This window comes from Delphinapterus leucas, chromosome 4 (genome assembly GCF_059928025.1).
Source record: "Delphinapterus leucas isolate spDelLeu-1000000601 "Yukka" chromosome 4, BTC_Dleu_Yukka2, whole genome shotgun sequence".
NCBI lineage: Eukaryota > Metazoa > Chordata > Mammalia > Artiodactyla > Monodontidae > Delphinapterus > Delphinapterus leucas.
Window position 1 is genome coordinate 86,138,142 of NC_143132.1, and position 24,334 is coordinate 86,162,475.

The window sequence follows — 24,334 nt, forward strand, 5'->3', positions numbered from 1 at the left end:
CTTCATTGTAAATATACATGTGATTCTCCATACAAAGGAAATGGAATTATGTTCAAGATAGTATAGACACAGCAAACAAGTTTCTTTGAAGTTACTAAAAATTATATCTACTTAAATTAACATTCTAAAACTAAGTAAGTACTATTAATTTGAATAGTTAGTAGGTGTAAGGGAAAAGGCATCACACTACAATAAACAAAAACATAACATGCATTCCTCTTACTAGGAAAAAGACACTTTCAAGTATTTTTTTCATTTATACTTTTTTTTTTAAACTGTGGGTATGAGAAACCCCACAAAAATGAGGTGCTGAACCCAGATATAGCAAGCAGGCACCATGCAAAAGCTGCCCAGTTTTGCCAATCAACCTCAATCACAATCTACAACATAGTTCCTGGGATGGCAGGCCCCAACTCAAGAATGCAGAATCTGCCAAGTGGACCAAATAACGGTATTCTCAACAGTATTTCCATGTAAAAAAATTGAGACACAACATTAGTTCAATTAGACGGGTTTACTACATATTTACGGTGTGAAGGAAGAATGCATTTTCTTAAGAGTAGTAGTCGTATTAGTTGAGTAAACAATTTATGCAATGCACATCTTGAATGTATATGCACAGGTGTACATGTAAGTATAATATATTTAGAAAGCAGACACATGACATTTTTTTTTCATGCTTGTAACCTGGTGTTGGCAACAGGTCCACGCAAGTTACCTGGCTGTCTATCTTCTGCCTGACCCCTGAAACGACGCCTGCGGCTACGATTGCGTCGCTGGGGTTTTTTTTCACTATCATCTGTAATTGCAAAGTTCACCATGAACTATTCTGACAAAAACAAAGCAAAAAACAAAGCAAAAAAAATAAAAAAACTTCTTTCCTTCAAAGATTTAAAGAAGGGAAAAGAACCTTTTAATTCAACAGGAAAAATAAAACAATACACATTACTCACAGGAAAAATACTTTTGTAGTTTAAAACATTCCTACTACATTAAATATGGAATTATCATCCAGAAATTAAGAGGGTTTTAACTCTTGATTAAACAAACTCTAAGACTTAATTATCATCATTCAGGAATAAAGTTTTCCTTTTTTTTACCAAAGTTAATGACATTTTAGCCCTCTGGAAATCAATTCCTACTCAGTATACACACCTTCATTAGCGTCATTTATAACATTTAAAGAGGCAAACTGAAAGCCCAATTTTGGTTTAGAACAGTAAGAGTATTAAGTGCCTTGCAGTTTGAATATTTGTATTGTTTTAATGGCATCAAAGGGCATTTTAATAAACCTTCCCAGTTTCAAATTATTTGGCTATACAAATCTGAGAACTAGACATTTAAGACAGACACAAAGCCATCTACCTCGTCTGAAGTAAACACTAGGAAAAATTCAACTTGTGAATTGCATATTTTTGGGATTTTTTTTTAAAAAAAAGCTTCATACATTAACAATATTATACAATAATATGTATCTTTTCCCTAAGTGCTTACATACCTAGCCCATTTTCATTAACTGAAGCTGTATCAGATTCAGTCATCCCATCCATCAGAACAGCATCTTCATCAGTCCTTCGTCTACGAGACCGCCTACGACGGTTAGTACTGTGATGAGATTCGCTGGCATCAGTGTCTGCAGTCTGATCTGATTCTGTATTATCAAGTAAGCTGTATGGATTGCTGTCTGGATCTTTGAGCACTATATGCATGTCAGAGGCAAGAAATATTTGTTTAAGAGAGCTGCAGTTATTAGGAATACTCTGACCTATATTGAACTATATCAATTAATGATAAGAAACTTCAATTTTCCCCAGGTAAAAATATACCCTCTCTGTCTTCAGATAAAATGTTTTCTGTATCACTATTTTACCTGAAAAACAACAAATATAAAAACCTTTAAATGGCAATGAAATATTAAAACAGAAGATGGGCAGACAACTTGGCTTTCTACCATTTCTCTTTGACTTGTTTTGAAAACGTATTAGGAACTAGTATATTATTACATGCTACATTCACATTCCTAGCTAATCCTGCCCAGAGGCTAGAGAAATAAAAATGAAAACAAATATTCAGCTAACATGAATCAATTCCACGAAACAGCTTTTTGTCTCCATAACTGAGTTCAATGTGGTTGCTGCTTCTTTGTGCCAATGTTAATGAACTATTTCCAAACAATACTCAACACCTGCACTCCATGACATAACAGAAATCTCTAAATATGAACTGAAGCAAGCAAAGCAAGTCTACACAAAAAAGCATACTAAAAAATTTGAAATTCTAACTGGTTATAGGAAAATGTGGAAATAAATGTTGAGTAGTACTCCCATCTCCAGAAAGAAAGAGTGAAGGGGGAGTAAGGTGGGGTGAGGGTGGGAAAGGAAAGGTTTTAAGATATAATTTATAAGAAAAAAAAAATACCCATCTTACCTATGTGCATTTATTGCTTCCACCAATCAAATTATAGAAGAAATTCACCTAATCACGATTTTTCCTTTCTAAGTTTCCTTTGGTAACAGCTAGCAAGCTAGCATCTTTGCAAAAGACACTAAGTTTATCCATTAATCATAAACACTAGGTAAAGTACATTTACTTTGTAATTCAGCATACTATAATTTTATAAACCTTTATAAGAGTGAACAATATACTAAAATATAAAAAACTGCTTCCCTGGAAGTCTGTAAACTGAACTTTAGGACTTGAAGAATATCACTAGAACTAGAGAGTACTTTAAAGTCCCGTAAAAGGTGTGATTTGATCCAGCCTTTTTTTAAAATTTATTAAGAGTGGTTTTATTAAAAGTTGCCATACAATAATATGCTATGGATCTAGTCCATGGATCCCTGACAATTCTCAATTCTCCCCCCAGCCCATTATATAAGCTAAGAACATTCTGAATATTCTAACTAAACTTTCACTGAGAAACACTCTATAGTGCTTTTCCTTATGTTGCTATGTGTATGTGTGTGTATATATATATTTTACTATTTTCCTCAGTTAAAAGAGAAACTTCCAAAAATGAGTGGCCCTGGTAAATGAATTAACGTATATGAAATTGTACTGTTTACCAAGAAAGGATTCTGACATAGTATATAAAAGACTACCAGAACTGATGGAAGATTTGCCACCACGTGGTCCACCACGACCTCGACCCCCTGAAACACTTCTGCCTCTTCCTCCTGGGCGTCTCCTGCTGTCACGCTGATGCCGGCTCTCTCGGTCATCTTCTCCCGCCAATGACCAATCACTTAGCTCGTCTTTACGCTCAGATTCAGTTTCAGATGGGTTAGACAGCTCAGAGTTTGTACCTTGGGAAAGAAGAAAACATAAGCCAACTATATTTCTATTAAAGAAAAAAGTGAAAATTTTCAACATTATTTCCTGCTAATCATTGTTTAAATAACCCTACTGATTGGCTGCTCCAAAGAAAGAGAAATAAAAATGTTAATGAATTTGAAATTTATTAACTAAGAAATAACTGAATGTTAATATTGTATACTAGTAATAAAGTATTTACCTAGTCAGACAGATTAAAAATTGAACTGTTTGGATGCGCAGAAACATGGCCAATAGAATTTTGCAAAGAACATACAAAACATTACACATATACAATATGAAAATGCACTTAATATAGGGAAATATTTTTTAAATTTTGCCCATTTTTAGGTTTTTAACAAAGTGTTAGTATTGGGTTGGCCAAACAGTTCATTTGGTTTTAAGTAAAAATAAAAGACACATTTTTCATTTTCACCAAGAATTTTATTGCACAATGCATTCACTAACCAAACGAACTGTTTGGCCAACCCAATATAATAAGAAATAACCACTATCCAATATTTAAAAGCAAATTTAATCATATTTAGAAGAATGAGTACTTTATCTGCATACTGTATTCTACCATTATTTCACTGATTCTAGGCAGCACCTTTTTTTCACATTTAACATCTCTGAAATAAGAATATTTCTTATAATTGATGGTCTCATGAACTGGGAGTGTATTTTTAGTAGCTCTACATAAAATTATGTTTTTCGCACAATAATGTCTTAAGTTTGAAGAATACAGCGTTTGAAATCACTGAACAAATTTTAGGTTACTCTAAAAAAAGACAGCTTCAACCTGACAATCAATGGAGTTGAAGCCATTATCAGTGAAACAAAACTTCAGCATGACTTTAAAAGTTTACGGACTTTTTCTAACATCCCAATGGCCAAATTCAATAGTGACCTTTTAAAAATGTAAACACTGCAAAGATTCTATGAAAGCCTACATCATTATTATGATAACACAATTAATGTGTCAGATTTATATGACCCAATCACTATCATACTCATTCCCACTTCTATTCTTTGTTAGTTCTGGGATGGCACTTTTTCATCCTTTCCTCTTAGCATGGAGGTATCCTATGCTTTTCAAAAGTTCATTTTACACCTTTTTTTTTTTTTCCCTGGCTGCATTGGGTCTTTGTTGCTGTGCACGGGCTTTCTCTGGTTGCAGCGAGCGGGGGCTACTCTTCATTGCAGTGCATGGACTTCTCATTACAGTGGCTTCTCCTGTTGTAGAGCACGGGCTCTAGGCACGCGGGCTTCAGCAGTTGTGGCACGCGAGCTCTAGAGCGCAGGCTCAGCAGTTGTGGTGCACGGGCTTCTTTGCTCCGCGGCATGTGGGATGTCTCTGGACCAGGGCTCAAACCCATGTCCCCTGCATTGGCAGGCGGATTCTTAACCACTGCGCCACCAGGGAAGCCCATTTTACACCGTTTTGCTTTTACAAAAGACCTCCACAAATACCTGTTTTCGCTAACCAAAAGAAATCAAAGAGGATTTCTGCTTTAGGAAAAAAAGGCACGAAGAGAAAATAGCCTTCAGCACTTGCTTTGCAGCAAGCCATTATAGAGGCAGCAAGCACCCCAAACAGTGACAGCAGCACACCCCAGCTCCTTCCTCAGGAACTAAACTCAGCATCAAGCCAACATAGTTTTGAACTGTGTCGGTGAGCATCTGTGCTTTATCTCACATTATTTTGTGCATCTATTAGCAAGATGTGTCCTAAGGTAATTGCTTCTTCACTTTATGCCATTTCAGCTTACAAAAGGTTTCACAGGAAAACTCTACTTTCTGATAGTGTGGGAAACCTATACATGCAAATCTATCTCCTTAAGGGCCCAGTTCAATGTCTGTAGCTTCCAACCAATTTAACTAAAAACAGACCTCTCCCCTTATTTCCTTAAAATTAATGTGTATCTATCATGAAGTATTGTCATGTGTTGTTTTCTATTTTCTCCAGTGTGGATTTACTTCCCACTTGGTCTACAATATAATAAAGGGGAGAGCTCTGTCTTGTATCTCTAAATGCCCCCAGAAGCCTAGCAACATGCATATCAATTTTCTCTTGAGATGTGAATTTGCTGCATGATTTTGAAGTTCCTATGCTGAACTCCCAAATAAGAAAGATAAACTAGAAATACACTATATTAACTCCATAGTCATTTAATGATAAAAGCAAAACACAAGAGCTCTTCAGATACACAAAATGCTATGTACTAAAGTACAGGGATTAAAATGTAAAGTTTAAAAACAAGCCTACCAACTTCCTTTCCCCTTTAAAGATAAGTCTTCTATCATCTTTTTTTCTCCATATGCCATTAAATATAGATGTAGCTAGTCATTATATAAGAATGGATACGTTAGACATATATTTTAAGAAAAATATAGCAAGCTTCTAGTACTGACATTCGAGTCTTTGTTAAGAAATGAGTCTCATAGTAGAGAATGAATTAAAACACTTATTTTTCCAAATGACAAAAAAGAACTTTGTTAACTGATGTCATGGTCTGGTGGAATAAGGGTAGTTTATCATTTCATGAGTAGCTAAAAAAACAAAACAAAACAATCAAAAAAACCCTTGGAATGTATCAGAACTTTGGGATTTATTTACAAAGCTATATATCCTGCCTGAAAACATTACCAAAATTTGAAGTTAGATGAGTATCTCATTTTTTAACAGAAGTTCCTTTCAAATTATCTTTAGAAATACAGTGTAGTATTTAACTCAGTATCATAAGCAAAAAAATTTTCTTAGGTTTAACCTAAATCTAATACTCAAGATACTCAAAGAGGGCGTCTAAATCATAAATAGATTTCAGTAGATAAAGACAGCTATTAAGGTCAAAAAAAAAAAGCTAATGAACTGGCTAGTGTTCCACTTCCTTCATATTAAACATTTCTGAGATGGCATAAGGAACTCTGCAGATGTAATTAAGGTTAAGGATATTGAGGTGGGAGGATTATCCTAGATCATCCAGGTAAGGCCAAATTAATCACATGGATCTTTAAAAAGTAGAGAACCATTCTCAACTACAGAGAACCAGAGATGATAGCATAAGGACTCTCTGTAATTACTGGCTTTATCAGACGGAGGAAGTGGTCAATAAGCCAAGGAACAGAGATTGTCTCTATAAGCTGGAAGTGTCAAAGGAACAAATTTTTCCCTAGAGCCTCCAAAAGGAAATACAGACATGCCAACACTTAGATTTTAGCCCAATGACACTCATGTCAGATTTCTGACCTATAGAACTATAAGATAATAGTATTGTAAAAGCCTCTGAAATTATGATTTGTTGCATAATCAACAGAAAAATACTGTTAAAATCATTCCAATCTCAATTCTGTAAAATATAAGTTCATGAATCCAAAAAGTCAGGGTGGGGGGAGGCTTTATAAGTGATCCATGAAACCAGTTCATTTGTAATGGCTCCAACAAATAAAAAGACCTGTTTTTAACAGAATTTTAACTCATATTTTCCCCTAAAACTTCTAAAATCACCTTATGAAGATGGTTCACATCCTTTTAAACTATAGCTTTTTTTCTTTTTTTTTTTGCGGTAAGCGGGCCTCTCACTGTTGTGGCCTCTCCTGTTGTGGAGCACAGGCTCCGGATGCACAGGCTCAGCGGTCATGGCTCACGGGCCTAGCCGCTCTGTGGCATGTGGGATCTTCCCGGACCGGGGCACGAACCCGTGTCCCCTGCATCTGCAGGCGGACTCTTAACCACTGTGCCACCAGGGAAGCCCCTGTTCACATCCTTTTAAATGAACACGTATGCTGAACTTAATATTAACAGCTAAAGCCCCACATTTTATCAAATCCAACATTAAGTCATATTTTGTGTGCCATTTAAAGAAAATGCTGCCAATTAAAGTTGTAAGACATCATCCATTGTAACACATATAACTTCAGAGATGTTAAATTCTTATACAGCTTATACATATATATATATTCACCACCTAAAAAACCTTCTGCTATTAAGTGGACAAGAACATCTACAACCAAATTCAAATAATTTTTATTTCTCTGGAGCCCACTTTAAGTCCAACAGCTATTTCAAGAAATACAATGTTACTAGTTGGCAAAGATTCAGAGGTAAGAGTGCCATCTACTGAACAATCTGCATAGCTTTCTTCAATCCAAATGATATTCCTCTACCATTCTCATTTAAATTTATTTCTGTCAACAAAAGCATTTTGCCAAAGAGTGACCTCTCATCAATAAGTGGACTTCCCAGAGGCTTATAAAATTGTTCAATGAATTCATCAACCAAAAAACCAAATCTGATTATTTGTACTAGTAATTTGTACCTCTAAAATCATTCAATATGTACTTAATTTCTATTTAACTACTGATTGTCTTTTGTATTAAATGTGCTTTCAGGATTTTAATAGTTCTCAATTCTCAGTCCTTCACATACTGAACACAGTAACTGGAATTCTTCTTTTCAGGCTTCAATATAGGGTTAACTTTAAAATAATGAAAAAAGGGGAAGGGAAACTTGACCATCCAACTCTACAACAAATGAAAAACAGTACAAATCTAATATAACTCTGGCATCATCAGACGATCCTTTGGTCAAACATGAAATGTGGAAGTGGAATCTGCACACTGTAAAGCTTTCGTGTATTTGTTTTCCCTAAATGCCTTCTATTCTGGAAAAGGCTTATGAAATTTTTTCCCAAAGCAGTCAGGATGAGCATAGGGGAGTAGAGAAGAGAGAAGAGAAGAGAGAAGGAAAGAGAGAAGGGAAGAAAAAAATCAGGTCACTGCTAAGATCCAAGTCCAAATGCAGAAAAATGGAACAACTCCAAAGCTGAAGACAAACTGAGAAATTTAGGATTAGAGAATTGCTGACAATCACCATCCACTGGTCCCTTCCTATATAGGTTAAGCCCCATCCTCTCAGTGAAGCACATTTTAGAAAAATGTTCACTTATAAAATGTCAACTAGGTTCTAACTTTTAAAGCTCTCATATTATTGAAATGCTGTATTTCACAAAATAATTCCAGATGTGAGATACTAATATTCAAAACTGCCAAATGAACCAATATAGTATATTTTAAAAACCAGTACAGATTTGCTATATGTAATCGTGGCACAGTGATTAGTGTATTTTTTCATTTTTACTTTTCCTAGAGGGTAGGCAAAAGATAAATCCTAGTAATATCACCACCATCACTAGGTTTTTATTGGAAAATGTATATAATTGTACAGAGAAAATACCTGAGAAAACAAGTTGCATATATATTTATTCTAAATATTTAGAACAAACATGATCATGAGCTATAAACTTAACAAAAACATGTTTCATTTCATTACACACAAACCTTTTACTTGAACACTATAAACCTTTTACTGTCATTAATATAAAAAGCATGCTGTCACTATTAAAACATGTACCTCAGAACTATTTCCTGCCCTCAAAGCCAAGATAAAGTGATGAACTAAACAATAATAAGCAGGACTTCCCTGGTGGCACAGTGGTCAAGAATCCGCCTGCCAATGCAGGGACACAGGTACGAGCCCTGGTCCGGGAAGACCCCACATGCCACGGAGCAACTAACCCCACGCACCAAAACTACTGAGCCTGCTGCGCTCTAGAGCCCACAAGCCACAAGTACTGAGCCCGTGCGCCACAACTACTGAAGCCCACGCTCCGCAACAAGAGAAGCCACCGCAATGAGAAGCCTGCGCACCGCAACGAAGAGCAGCCCCCGCTCGCTGCAACTAGAAAAAAGCCCACGCACAGCAATGAAGACCCAACGCAGCCATAAATAAAATAAATGAATGAATGAATAAATAAAATGAAATAAAAAATAAATCCTAAAAAAAGCCCAAAAACAATAATAAGCAAAATGTATTGGATCACTGAAACCACTACCAAAAAAAAAAATTTTTTTTTTACCATAACCGGAGGTGTAATTAGGGCCCCGACGACCTCTGCCTCTTCCACTATAAGACCTAGAACCTTGTACAGAAGAGACGGTACTTTCATCAGTGGCATATCCTTTCTCTTTTTCAGGCCCTCTGGTGGAAGAAGGTCTGAAACCCATACCAATCTGTCGTAGCTGTTCATCAATCTGCAGGCGTTCCATTCTTAGCTGTTCTACTTCCTATAACCAAAACAAAAAAGGATAAATCTTACATGGTTTTTTTTGTCTTCTTAAAGCCCAGAGCTTGAGCTATACTCCAGTCCTACGAATTAAAGAAGCTTGTGATCTTGGGCAGTTATTCAGCAAAGTGTAACTGTATTCCTAGTGAACACAATTTACAAGGTCATTTGCTACTTCAATTCACCAAGCATCTACAAATGCCTTAGCATCATGTGCCAACCATGCTAAGTGCTACAGGTATGCAAAATAAAAAGACAATGACTCTTCTCCTTCAAGGGAATGTTTACACACAAGCATTAGAATAACCTAGGGGATGTTCAACAGACAAGTGCTGAAATAACCTATTTAAACAGCTAATAATTACATAAAATTACCAGATCTAGCCTTCCAGGAGTAAAAACTCTGCTAAATGAGGTAAGGTACCATTTATGACTGGTACTATTAATAACCTACTTTCCTATCAAAATAATGACACTTGAGTTGTGACCTAGATGAACTGGCAGACTTGGTCATTCAGAGAATGAGGTCATTACAGGATGTGAAGGTAAGGTGTCTAGAGAAAGCTCTTGGCTAAAAGGCAGAGTATTGGAAAGATGAGTTTTAAAAAAAGGAATGACATTATCAGGGGTGCTTTCAAAATATTAACACAGCAGCCAACAATATGAGTGACTAAAAGGAAAACATAACTAGAGACCGAGCAGTTGAGATACTATAAACAAGAAAAAAACAGCAGGAATAAGAAGAGTAGAAAATGACAATTCCAACTTATAGGGAATTTCTTTTCTAAAACCTTTTCTCTTTATTCATCAACCCAGACAGACTATATTTAAAAAAATGGTTAAGAATTATCAACTGATATCTATGGGGGTAGTACACGTGATTCAGAGAATATCAGTTACCAAGAAAGCCCACCTTCATTCCTGGTTCTGTGTCCTATCTGCATCAAACACAAGAGTGACCATGTCTTAAACAGTACGGAAAGAAATGTAAAGTACAGAGGGAAAGAGAAAAAATGTACACGAGGCCAATCATTTTACTACAGCAAAGGACTTTTAACATTCTCACGCAGAAAGAAAGGGCAAATACGAAGCTGAATTAACAAAAATATTTAAAGACTTAAAATTTATTACAAATATAAAATTAAAGTTTAACGTGTGGAGCAACATGATATGAATACTATACAAACCTTTAGATAAGCAATATGATACTCTAAAAGAACTTGCACATTTCCAATGCTTTCTTTAGTGCCAACAAATACAAATGGAACCATCCCCTGTAAGAAAACACAACATCCTCAGTATTTAATATTTATGTTTTCTAATTTCTAATTCAATCTAATCTTTTAAGTATATAAACCAACTTTTAAAGAAATTTTCCATCAAACTGGCATGAATTTTCAGACTAGATATATCACTTTAGTAGTGCTTTCCTTAAAAACGTAATAAAACCCATTAGCCAGGTTATCCCTATATTATGTGCTCAGATAGCAAAACTTCCAACATGTGTGTAATGGAAGGAGTACTTCGTGATCATTAATAGAAGCATCATCTACAGACTCTCAATATTTACGCAATGTAAAGAAATTACTGATATGGGCAAGTAGTCACCAGTTATTAAAACAAATGAAAGGATTAACCCAGACCTGGTTTACTTAGCTGAATTTCAAAAGAGGAAGGTTTAAAAAAGTGAGGAGGAGAATAAGATGATAATTTTCTTTTCCTTTATAGAAGTAAACTTCCAGCTTCCTACTGGCTAAGGGCAATGAACAGATCCTAAGTAAACTCACCCAATCACAGAGTTCTTTCCTCATTTTCTTGATTTTACAGAATAGTTCCTAACAGTTATCTAAACAAACTGGCTTAACTTTGGATTCTAAATATGGAATTAAGTGTGGCTTAACTTTTTATTCTATGTAAGAAACTACTATGTGACTTATTTTCAAAATTTTTTTTTTTTTTTTTTTTTTTGGTGGTATGCGGGCCTCTCACTGTTGTGGCCTCTCCCGTTGCGGAGCACAGGCTCCGGACGCGCAGGCTCAGCTGCCATGGCTCACGGGGCCCAGCCGCTCCGCCGTGTGTGGGATCTTCCCGGACCGGGGCACGAACCCGTGTCCCCTGCATCGGCAGGCGGACTCCCAACCACTGCGCCACCAGGGAAGCCCCAAAATAATTTTTTAAAAATTTAATTGAATTTTAGTATGGGAGATCAAAAAGAAGAAATGGACCAGGGCAGGTGGTAAGGCTACAGTACAGACCACAGCTATCATGGAGCTTAAAGCGAGTGACTATAAGGAAGTAATTACAACTAGGAAGGCATGAAACAAGGGACTCTAACTTAAGCTTATTAGGAAGTGAGAAAGTCTTGACAGTGTCCTCAAAAATTCACATGCAGAAAACAGAGGATATAAAGTGAATAAAAGACACAGGGGAGGGGAAAAAAAGAGATCTAAAAAGTTTTAATCACATACTGTATTTCTGGGACTATATTATTTACATTCATTATTTAATGTTCATTAAAAATTCACTTTAAGAAATATCCCAATTCTACAGCTGAGAAAACAATTTGCTCCCAGCCAATTTCATATCCAGTTACTTAATTCCAAACAACATCCACGTGTTAACTGCCAGAATATACGCTAAGGAATAGGATAAATAAAGTCCCTGTTCTAAAGGTAATCACAATCTCAGAAAAGATAATAAACCTTCCTGTAATAATCTCATTGTACAGCATTAGTGATATGAACTTTAAAAGCACAGGAATATTAGGTAGAATGTGAATTATGCCATCCCAGATGTGGAAATTTAGGGGAATTCATAAGAATATTATTGTCATTTAAAGTCAATATTAAAAATAAATAGAATTTTACAAGTAGATAAAAACGGTAAAGTCTTTCCAAACAGCTGATCTGCAAGGATTAAGAGAAATAGAATGCCTTGACCCCCAACTGGAGATAGTAACCAATAGTTACCTCCAAAGAAAAGGAGCAGTAAAAAGGCATCCTTAACTGCACGTATTTTACCAACTATTTTAATAGGTATTATAACCCATTAAAACAAAAAAACTGGAGTAAAGAGTAAATGATTATTACTGAATATATGAGCTTACATCTAAGTTATTTCAGTGAAATTTCTAGATTTAAAAATATTTTTTAAACTGATTATTTATAGTTAACAGGTGACACTGAGATAAACTAGCACTCAGAAAAAAATAACGCTGATCCTGCTCCTGATAACATTACACCAAAAAAAAAAAAAAAAAAAAAAAAAAACTGGAGGGAAAAAACTAGAAATGCACTTCTGAACAATCTATGACCTGCCAAACATGACACAAAACTGCAGAAGTCAGAAGGCAAAAATATTTGCCACATACATAAAAAGACTAACTTACTCAAAATGCAAAAGCTTACACACTTCAGTAATAAAAAATGACAAAAAATATGCAAAGGACAATCTGTTTATAGAAAATGTCTTTCAAGCAAATGGAAAGATAATATGTACATCTTCTGGAATGGCACTAATTAAACTGTGATAAAACTCAGTACTGGCAAATATGTGGAATACAGACATTTTCTATACTGGTGGAGGAATGTGTGGGAAAACTAACAAGATTTAAAAATTTAAATGCCATATAGCCTTTGATCTAACAAATGCATTTCCAGGAATTTACTCTTCAGTCACAAGGGACCTTTGCTGCAACATTATTTTTAAGAGCAGAAGACACAAAAAGGCAACCTGACAAGTCTAACATCTATTAGACATGATGGAAAGAGAAAGACATGGACAGGACATAATATAATTTATTTTTTACACCATACCTTTCTGTGCTGTTCTAACCTTTACATAAACCGTGTTTCTTTTACAATTAAAAACTCAAATCTAATCTTAAAAAACCTTAATTAACTGACTTTAAATATTTACCAGGTGCCTACTCTATATAGTTCATTATGCTAGGGAAGAAGGGAGAATATGAGAATTCAGATTTGATTTCTTGACTTCAAGGAGCTCCATAACCTGGCTTGGAGACATAAGATAAACCAGAAAACAAAATACAAGACTTCAAGAAAATCATTAAATACACAATTATATAGACAATAAAAGCTACGGTATACAGGTGGAAAGGTCATATTGGGCTAGAGGTGAGTCACCGAAGACTTCAGAGTAAACAAGTTATAAACTGAGTCTCCAGGGGATTTAGACAGCTTTTTTTCTTTCTTTCTTTCTGGCCACGACACACAGCTTGCGAGATCTTAGTTCCCCAATGAGGGATCGAACCCAGGCCCACAGCAGTGAAAGTGCAGAGTCCTAAACACTGGACCGCCAGGGAATGCCCCTAGACAGCTTAAATTGTGAAATGGTGGCCCCAAATAAGCCAATATCAACCTTCAGATTTGTTTTCACATGCAATGTTTGGAAAATTGAAAAATTTTGTGTACTGTTTAGGTTTCCAGCTTTTCTTTAAAATATTGGAAGAAACAGCAACACATAATACATGCATTCCTACACAGCAACCAGATTAAACGTGAGCAGCATGTTTCTTTTATAGAAAGGCACAGTGTGCCCTCCCTTTCCTATCTTGTATATCCCAACTTGCTTCGTAATTTACATAATGTGCTTGGTATCTTTTAGCATTTAAATTTCTTAACTCTGGCACACAAATGGAGGTAACAATGACCAAAACTAAAGGAAAGTACAATAACTTCTTAATTTATGAAGGAGGGCCTAGAAGAATTAGCTTGCAACAAGATGGTAAATATTGGAAAGCAACTGGGACTAAGTCAAGCTAAGGGAAGACTAGATATTAGTATCAAGCTAAGAAATTTATAATTGAGTCATTAATGACCCTGCCCAGTAAACACCTTGATCTTCAGATCAATTTTAGGCAGTGGTTGTATGCCAAATGGATCACCATTATTTTATATAGTAAGTATAAATGGGGACAGTGCCAATTATAACAGTATGACACCCTCAATTTTAATCATCTTAAATTCAATGAAAAATGGGGTTTCCCCCCCATTTGGGGCATGGTGTTTGCTTAAGAATAAGTTAAAATTACTTGAGGTTCACAGCAGTTTTTGAAGCAGTGTAGGATGAAATCAACCCACAAGTACTCATTTGTATAATAGTAAGACATTTCTTTTCTCTCATTTGTTTTTAAGTGTGTATTTTACCTCCACATTCTAACTAATTAAAAGGAATAAAGAAAATGGTATCTTTCATAGGCATCTTTACAACATCAAATACCAGCTGTGAGGCTATTTATCTGAGCCAAAATCTACAATTTTCTCTGTGTGTGTCTCTTTATTTATTTATTTTTAAAAAAAAAAACTTACTCTGCCCGATAGGCAAACAAACTCTCTAGTTATCATGCAAAACTGAGGAAGGTGTGAATGTACTGCTTTCTGGGAGATAATTTGGGGGAAAATCCTTGCCTTATGTTCAGACATGGAACTTATACAGAGTTGACCACTGGAGCCACAAAGGTGAGAGATGCTTACAGTGGTGGATGAGAAGGAAAAATACAGCACTGTGGACAAGACATCAACATGTAAGAAAAAGACTGAAAAAGAAATTTCAGAAAGTTGGTATCAGAATTACTAGCAACATAAAGCTTAAAGATTTCAAATAAGAAATGGTTAGGGCTTACAAATTCTAAAAAAAAAAGTTCAAGGAAGTGTTATGTATCAAGAATTCCTTCACAGCCGACTGTTTTGTTTAGAATATCAAACTCTTTACACTCTAAGTTCAAAAAGAAGAACTGTTAGGATTATCAGTCTTTTTTTTTTTTTACCCCCAGAACTGGCTTTTTTACTGACATACTGAGAAACCAACCAAGAGCCCAAGACCAACAACTGAAAGATGACTTGTCTTCTAAGTGTGTTAAGCAACATTGTAAGGAACAGAACTTTTTAAAAAAGAAAAATCTGCTGCAGAGCATAAGCAGTTCACTGGATATAACTTTCCTAAAACAATTTTCAAAATATAAAAAATAGTACTGTAAGTCAACCAGAAAAAGAATGGGCGGCGGGGGGGGGGGGAGGGAGACGCACGACACAGGCAAATTATGTTTTAAATACTTACATCTTCTCTAGGTAGTTTATTTTCATTGTCTCCTTCAATTCTCACCCGAACCACACCAGATTTGTCTACTATTTCTTGAATAACTTTGCCATTCTTCCCAATTACTTTTCCTTTAATAAGAGAAAACATATATAATGGTAAGTTAAAAACCAACACTGCTTATCATTTCAACACCAGCCCAAATAATTTGACTTACTATCAAATTATAAAAACCAAGCAAAACTTCATCTTCTTACTCTCAATTAACTCACCCTAAAGACCACTGAGGAACTTTATCCTTGGTATGAAACCTTCACTTCGGTACGCCCAAGGCAACTACTGTTAACTGAGATTGACAGTGCCACTCACAATGTAAGCCATTTTCAATGTCTAAGTATTTTTTAATATGTTCTATATCATTTTTCTATTTTTAAAATATCAAGTCCAATCCATTTATTTCAAAAACTTGGATATATAAATGAAGGCAAAAAGAAAACTTTTATTTTGGCATTAATCACATCAATTTGTTTACATTTATGACATATTACATATATTATTATTCAAACAACTAACAAAGTCATCAATCTGGCTTTTAAGTTCCTACTTGTTCAAAAGACACCTGTGACTTCAAGATTCTTTTAAAATGAATATTCTCTTCACCAAAATAAAATGTTGACATTTAACAAGTATTACATTTTACACCTGTAAGTTTTTAAAGTACTGCAGAGGTGTACAACTACATACAACATGTATATGGTTTGCTGTCTTCCTAGATACGAAATACTGTAAAATGACATAAATTCAAATTATTTACCTTCTCCACACTTAACTTGTAAGTCTGTCACATAGCAGTTACTGAGTATCCAATAATTAGAGGAGAAACTAAAAGGAGGACACGAAGATGCTCTTCCCCTTAGGAACTCACTTTTTATAAAGCTAACATACACCCATAAAGTAACAAAACAATACTGGGTAGTGTTACCTGGTAACAGAAGTAAATGTTCAAGTAACTACCAGTATATGGAATAGATGTATCCTAAGTTAACAGCAACATCTTATTTGTTAAGTCCAAATCCTCAATTAATTAAAATTTTATACTATATCAGCAATCTATTTCCACAATAAATTAATTTTGGTTGAAAGAGGTTAAAATGTAAGTTTCTCCTATTGCATGCTTGAGAGAACAGTTCTCAATAAAGAATAAATAAGGGGGGAAGGAGATAAATAAGGAAACAATGGCAACAATAAGCCAGTCAATACAGCAGACATTATTATAGGATTTTCAAACCTCCTTGCCCAATAACCCTAAATTTAAAAGCACCAGCAATTGAACAGGTAAAAAGAAAAAACAAAGGAGTAGGACAGGGAAGTCACATGATGTATGTCTTCTCTGAACAGCCCTAGCAGCAGCATATAAAAGCAACCTTCATGTTAACACAGTGAAGCTCAAGCAGCAACTCCATCCTTGACCCTGCTAAAAATAAGCAAATATCTTTTCGAAAAAAACAAAAATCAGATTGATATATCATACCCCCTCCCCCAAATCTTTACCCCTTCCTTCTTGTGAACTATACCAGTGGTGAGTGAATATCCATCACCCTTCTGGGGTCTGTGGCAAGGACCTACCTGCAAGTTTTATTTAGTCCCACCAGAGACCTTCAGTATTTTAACTGATCATTTCCACAGTTTAAATTCCAAAGCATATTGACAAACTGAAGCAGACCTGTAGTATAATTTGAGCACTGAGCATAAATGCTGAAGGGACAGAGTAGAGAAGTGATTAAGGAAGGCTTCCAGGAGGTGAAAAGTTTCAATTAATTTTCAAATCAATGTTCATGTAATACTTTTGATTTGGGAAGGGTGGGAATGGTCAACAAGTCTAGAACCCTTGGAACCTGAATATGTGCGGAAATCCTCTCTGAAACTTACCTACCAAGTAGTCCTCATTCCCATTTATGTCTCAGTCCTCTTTTTTTTCTCTTTCACTTGGACTAAGAAGGTACTATTTTTCAAAACACTGCTTCAACCAGAAAACATTTTGGAGGAAGATGTAGTACTACTATTATACACACCAACCAACTGAAGTCCTTACTTCTGAGTATTTCACCAACGCATAATAGTTGCTAATATTTATTTTCTAAATAGTAAACAAATAACCCAAATCACCAAAGCCAACCAAGCCAGGGTGGAGGAAAAAAAGAGACATGACAGGTACTCACATCACTGCACAGATAAATGAATAAAGAGAAAAATCTGAGAGCTACAAATACATCCAATTTCCTTATTTCTGAAGTATCAGGAATTTTTACTTAAAATTAACACTACCACAAATTCTACAAGACCAAGGCTATCGTCTATAGAATTGTTGGGCTGGAAAGAACCCTGACTCCCTTGGACACACTCACCTCCAAATCATTTTTACAAGTGAAGAAATCTTAAGTTAAATTATGTTCTGTAAAAGCAGCAACCAAAATGTTAGTACTGATAGCTGTCAATAATAGAGCATTATATAAACAACAAAGGGGATCATTTTCAAAAGCAGCTTTCTTGTCAAAGGCAATTTCATTAGGCAACAATAAACATTTGGTAACTTTTTGTATCTTAACATTTATTAAAATTATGTACAATTCCTGAGACTTACATTTAATTGTAACCTCTCAACTCATAATCTCCAGCAATTCAGTGTACAGTGAACAGTGGTTTCTAAGAACAGATAAGTGGAACTTTCTTAACTGGTAGTATATATCATACCCATCCAAACGTTTGGGCAGAAGTGAAAAGATTTTTATATAGTTGAACACCATGAAACTGTCCAAATTCTTGTGTTGTACACTATTATCCCAAGCACACTACTTTTTACTGGCCAAAACAAACATCTTTTTTAATAGTGGAAGTGTTTGTTTTTTTTTAATTTTCACCTACTAATGTTTTACGGAATTTGACAAGTAAAACATGTACAGAATCTTCCTACAGGTGTAACTATATATAAATGGAGCCCAAGGGGCTCTAACTATTTAAGGTCAAAAAACTAATGAGATTCAATAGATGACCAAAAAAATCATAAAAAACCATTCCCCTAGTAAATTTTGCTACATCATGTTGATGCTTTATTTATGTCAAACTTTTAGGATAATCACTAAGTATTTAACATGTGACCAAAGCTTCTCCCATATGTCTCAAACAGCATTTTAAAAGACAGCACAGATGTAGAGGATAATAACAAAGCTGTTAAACAACTAATCCCAAGCTATAATGCTCATTTAACTGCACCTTCAAATTCAAAAATTGCCACTTAACTTAATAACCCATGGGCGCAGCAGTTTTCACTAAGTGTCAAAAACTTAATAGTGAAACCTCCCCTCATATCATCATCACCATCCTTCTCTCCTGCCTATGACTTCTTAAACTTTATTCTATGCCTTTGCAACAACTATTACTTACTCGAGGCGTACTGTGTAGAAGTTTATTACCCTATTGTTAGTCCATTCTTACTTTTTCTTCTACATTAAACAAAAGAAAAAAATTACCACAAATACCTTCTCAAAAAGTACTACGACAATTTTGATGGATATATGAATGATAAAGACATCAAGCAAATGAAAATATTAAGAAAGAGGCCAAAGGATGAAAAGGCTTAAGAAAAACTATAATGACAAACTGTTATAAAAAAAATACTCTACATAACTTTAAGATATCAGAAAACTCTAATTTTCAATTAAGTCACTGTACGTAATTAAGTAACATTTAACTTATTTAACATTTAGCAGAAGTACTTACCAACAAGATTCCTAGGAACCTGAATAAAATCCTCCACAAATTCCAAAAAACCTCTAGCCTTTTTTACAGCATCAGCACTCTGGTGGTGAGAGAGGGGAAACAAACATGAAATTCCACCTTGAAGAAACCCACAATCCACAACAAAAATAAAAACTGAATTATTACGCTCTAGTACAAGATTCTGCTCAGACCACCAGAGTGACATTTCAAGTCAAATAATTCATGAAGTATTTTTCCAAAAAAAGTCACAGTAATCATTAAACAGCTAGGAAAGAGTCTTTTACAACCAAAATATGTTAGACATCTCTAAGGTCCCTTTTAAGCTCCTGAGAAAATTAAGAGAGTTTAACTTACTTACATTAGCCAAATTTTAACCCAATCCTAAATACATCTGGCCCACACTCCTATGCTGAATTCTCCAGGTGAATGTTAAAAAAAAAATTGTTCAGTGCTTCCCTGGTGGCACAGTGGTTGAGAGTCCGCCTGCCGATGTAGGGGGCGCGGGTTTGTGTCCCGGTCCGGGAGGATCCCACATGCTGCAGAGCGGCTGGGCCTGTGAGCCATGGCCACTGGGCCTGCGCGTCTGGAGCTTGTGCTCCGCAACAGGAGAGGCCACAACAGTGAGAGGCCCACGCACCGCAAAAAAAAAAAAAAAAAATTGTTCATGTTGTCTGTACTATCTGCATTGTTTTTTCATTCTCAACGTAAGAAATGATTTAAAAGGTTTCTGCAGATGCATTTAAAAAAAAATTACCTACTGATAACATCATTAAAATTCCTAATCGCTAATGGTTATGATTTTAAAAGACCAGAAGATGGGGGCGGGGGTGTCTTCTCCAAAAGGAATTTATAGTCTAGTAACAGTTAACTTCCACTTCTAATGTTTGTCCTTTAATAACCACAGGTCAAGTATGTTGTGTGCTCCCTGTATTATACACAGCAAAAAATTTTAAACCGTATTTAATCCTCATAAACTGTAAGGTAAGCACTATTAATATTCTCATTTTACAATTCGGAAAATTACGCAGGGAAGCTGAGTAACTTTCTCCAAGCCCTCTCAAAGTGGTAGAGACAAAATTCCAATTCAGGCAGTATGGCTCCAAAGCCTTTCATCTCAATTACTTTGTTATACTGCCCACTTCTAACGGTTTCGGAAGTAAAAATCAGGCCTCTAGTAAGATTTACTATATGACTCAAATGAAAAGTCAAGACTTGAAATTATCACCCCCAAAAAACTCATTTTCTCTAATGTGAAGGATGGTCTCAATGAAGAAAAGTCTGATTTATTTTTCCAATTATTTTCCTGTCCACACACATGTCACAATTAACCAGTGACAAAATATAATTCAAGTTCTACAAAAGCTATTCTATTATATGCTATTTATAACTGCCAGTACCCAACAGTAAGCACTCAAAAAATATTTGAATTATCTGTAATGCACATGAAACAGTAAAATTCAGAAGCAGTTGATTAAGTAACTTTTGAGAAGAGTACACATTAAACACAACCTTTAATCCACCCTAACATACATGCAACGATTGCCAGGCTGATTAATTTAAAGCGTTTCACCCTTCGGAAACTGAAATTCCAGACAATAGTTAATATGTTATAGGAAAGTTACCCAAGGTGGGGGGCAAACAGCTTACCTCGCCGTAGATTCTAAATGTTCCAGTATCTTCGTCTAGCTCAATAGCTGTAACTCCAGGAACCTTTCTAGCTTGTTGTATGTTACTACCATGTGTTCCTATTGCCAGGCCCATCAAATCTTCTCTCACAACAAATTCCTCATGAAAAGCTGCTGCAAGTTGCTTTGTGCACTAGTAAAAGAGGCAAATTATAATAAAAGATCAAAAAAAATTTTTGTACACCCATGTTCATAGTATTATTCACAACAGTCAAGAGGAGAAAGCAACCCACATGTCCACTGAATGATGAATGATAAACAAAATGTGATATGTGAGTAAAACCAGAATTATTCAGCCTTAAAAAGGAAATTCTGATACATGCTATAACATGGACAAACATTGAGGACATTATGCTTAGTGAAATAAGCCAGTCACAAAAAGACAAATACTACATGATTCCACTTACAAAAGGTATTTAGAGTACTCAAATTTATAGAAACAAAGTAAAACGGTGGTGAGCTGGGGCTAGGAGGAAGGGGAAATGGGAAGTTGTTTAATGGACACAGAGTTTCACTTTTGCAAGATGAAAAGGTTCTGAAGATTGGTTGATCAACAATGTGAATACAGTTCTCAACACTATCAACTGCACACTTAAAAATGGTTAGGATGGTAAATCTTATGTTTATTTCACTATAATTTTTTTTAAAAAAGAAAAAGAACTAAGAGAAAAAGGAATAAAGGAAATTCATTTGGGGTCATATAATGGAAGGGGAAAAAAGGTTGACCCATCTATTTAATCATGGTCACAGAAAACAGTAATTCTAAAACAATTTTCCAGAATTACTGATACAGGAAGCTCTCCAATTCAGACGATTTATGTTTCAAAACTCATTCACATATCCCTTGTTTGGAACTCTTAAATTAATAAGGGCATTCGTGTACTTATCCTAAAGATAAACGTACCCCAATTTCTCTAAGACAGCGTGTGTGCACAAGTGCGTGTGGGAGGGGGTGGGGAGAACACATCTCCTAATAGTGTGGCAGCGAAGAAGAGAACAGGAATACCTTAGGATGGAGAGAAGCAATGACAGGCTCTTTTTTAAAACTATAAGCCACGTATCCTCTCTTCTTACCCAGGAGTTGTTATAGTGAACCAGTTACTAAGGAAATGCATTGTGACTGATACAGGACAGTAAAAACCAGCAATAAAGTTCTACTGGAAATCCCTAGTGAGTTTTTAAGCTCTTTGGCACCTGTCATCCAAGTCCTAACAAATAACTCAACAGGAATTTAGCAGACAAAAGGCTATGTTTGATAAAAATAATAGAAAAAAGTAATTCTTCTAAGGACACAATGACTCCAGTTATTAGCCATAAAACAGGTCCCAAGTTGCCTTACCTAACAGTCAAGTAGTTTCAGCCATGGAACTTGAATAATATACTCATGAAACTATATGGAACACGCAAAAAACCTTTTACAAGTAAACCCACTTACTTCTAAATGCTTAGTGGCCTCTTCATTTCTGGACATAAGCATCAACTTCGTACGAATACTTCGCAAATGCATGTCACTCAAAATATTTACTCTCTTAACAGTTGCTTCACTGGCAGACTATAAACACACAAGTTAATCACTCAAAAACTTAAATCCTTTTTCAAGGTAATACAAACACAACCTTCCACATAAGGCCTTCCTTGATTTTCGTCTACTATACTTCTCTCCTCACCTAACATGCACCGCCCCTCGCCACAAGTTAATCTTACTTTGTTTTCTTAATTTCCATATTACTTAGATCTGCTCTTCAAATTATGACTGGGGGGCGCAGGTAGAATCCAGGATCCCATATATTAAGGATTTTATGATGTAAAGAATATTATATTGATTTTTCCTTACTCCAGGAGAAATTTACAAATTAACAACTTTATAACTGCAAAAAAATTTCTCCCACACTGTATTTTAATAAAGTCACTATAAAACAAGTTAGCTTTTATCTTTTGAAATATTTATAAAATCTGTACAATATTCATTATCTACCTTAAAATATGGAGTTACCTTACCAGTATCATTAGCTGTGTGGTTTCTGGATGGTAAAAAATTCTGCATGCTCCTACTGCTTTCTTAAAATCTTTATGTGCATTTTCATTAGCACACCTAGGGAGAAAGTAATTCATGGGTAAGACCTAAATAATAGGTTAAATTTAGAAGGCAATTATAATGAAAACTCAGTATTTCATTTTGACACCACCCATTAAAACTTTTGTTTGTTAAAAAGATTTTCTATCAAAGTTTTTGACTGGGCGTCTGGGGGAAAAAGTTCTTTGTAGCACTGAAAAATCCTCTTGATTCACAAATCAATTCAACAGTAAACAAAATTACTCACGCCTCTCTCAAATCCTCAGGAACATCCACTGTGCATTTAAAGAAGGTATTTTTTTTGACAGTTTTATTTTGATTGACAGGCCGAAGTCGTTCAAATGTGACTATTTCATTGTAAGTGGCATCACAAGCAGCATATTCAATGACATAAAACTAAAAGACATCAAAATATTTTTAAAATCCCATCTGAACAAAAATAATGAGCTTTAAATGAAGTTCTAATTACCTTGCTCAGCTTAACCAGTAGACCCTCCCCCTTGTGGCACAAATACTAAAGCACAGCTTAGTTACATCAATCTGATCTGCCTAAACTAGATTATACATTCTTACAAGCATGAACTATGGTGGTCCTCACACACCTGCGTTATTTATACCTCTGGAGAGCAGCTTTGGTGTTTGCAAATCCAGAACACAAATATAAATTACTGGTCTCATGACTTTTTGAAAGGCATGATTAACTATTTCTGAAGTAGGCTTTTAACAAATAAGAGTTAGAGTAACATCTACAGAACCAGGAGTGGAGGTATTTCCTTGAAAATCAGTCACAAAGCAAGTTTCAACATCACTTACTTCTCCTTTCATCATTCGAACTTTAGCCAACCACCATCCACATGGTTCTTGATCATTTGCTCTTGAATACACCTGACAAGGAAAAAAATGCCCTTATTCCTTCATCCAAAAAGATTTCAACACTATAGACAATGACTTATTATAAGCGTAAACTTCCATTAAAATCAAGAATCAAAAATTTTATTGTGAAGAATACAAAGAATAGCCCCTGCTCACTGCAACTAGAGAAAGCCCGCGCACAGCAACAAAGACCCAACACAGCCCAAAATAAATTAATTAAAAAAAAATATTGTGAGCAAAATGAAACTGGTGTACTTAACATGATTTAATAAAAGTTATATACGCTTAAATTTTACTACTGAAAAATAAAACTGAACCCTCTTTGGGCAATTTGGCTCCTTGGAAATCGAATTCCAAATTCAAGAGGGTTTACTAAACATAAGTATTATTTTTTTTAAGAGATTTATTTATTTTTATATATTTTTTTGGCT

General features: G+C 35.2%; 1 protein-coding gene across 7 annotated transcripts in view; it reads right to left on the minus strand.

Moving 5' to 3' along the window:
* FXR1 (FMR1 autosomal homolog 1) overlaps window positions 1-24,334 on the minus strand; it is a 57,647-nt gene that overhangs the window by 4,926 nt on the left and 28,387 nt on the right. For 2 of the 7 annotated variants that reach the window (XM_089910808.1, XM_089910810.1), the window contains 12 exons: window positions 23,844-23,915; window positions 23,278-23,426; window positions 22,955-23,048; window positions 22,392-22,508; window positions 20,919-21,089; window positions 19,272-19,350; window positions 15,516-15,625; window positions 10,625-10,711; window positions 9,231-9,438; window positions 3,102-3,305; window positions 1,499-1,699; window positions 719-799 (listed from right to left, as the gene is read on the minus strand). In XM_089910808.1, coding sequence (XP_089766934.1) covers window positions 719-799; window positions 1,499-1,699; window positions 3,102-3,305; window positions 9,231-9,438; window positions 10,625-10,711; window positions 15,516-15,625; window positions 19,272-19,350; window positions 20,919-21,089; window positions 22,392-22,508; window positions 22,955-23,048; window positions 23,278-23,426; window positions 23,844-23,915 — 1,573 coding nt within the window. The remainder of the gene's footprint in view (window positions 1-718; window positions 800-1,498; window positions 1,700-3,101; window positions 3,306-9,230; window positions 9,439-10,624; window positions 10,712-15,515; window positions 15,626-19,271; window positions 19,351-20,918; window positions 21,090-22,391; window positions 22,509-22,954; window positions 23,049-23,277; window positions 23,427-23,843; window positions 23,916-24,334) is intronic. The other 5 variants (XM_022571417.3, XM_022571430.3, XM_022571441.3 and 2 more) reach the window with 4 other exon arrangements.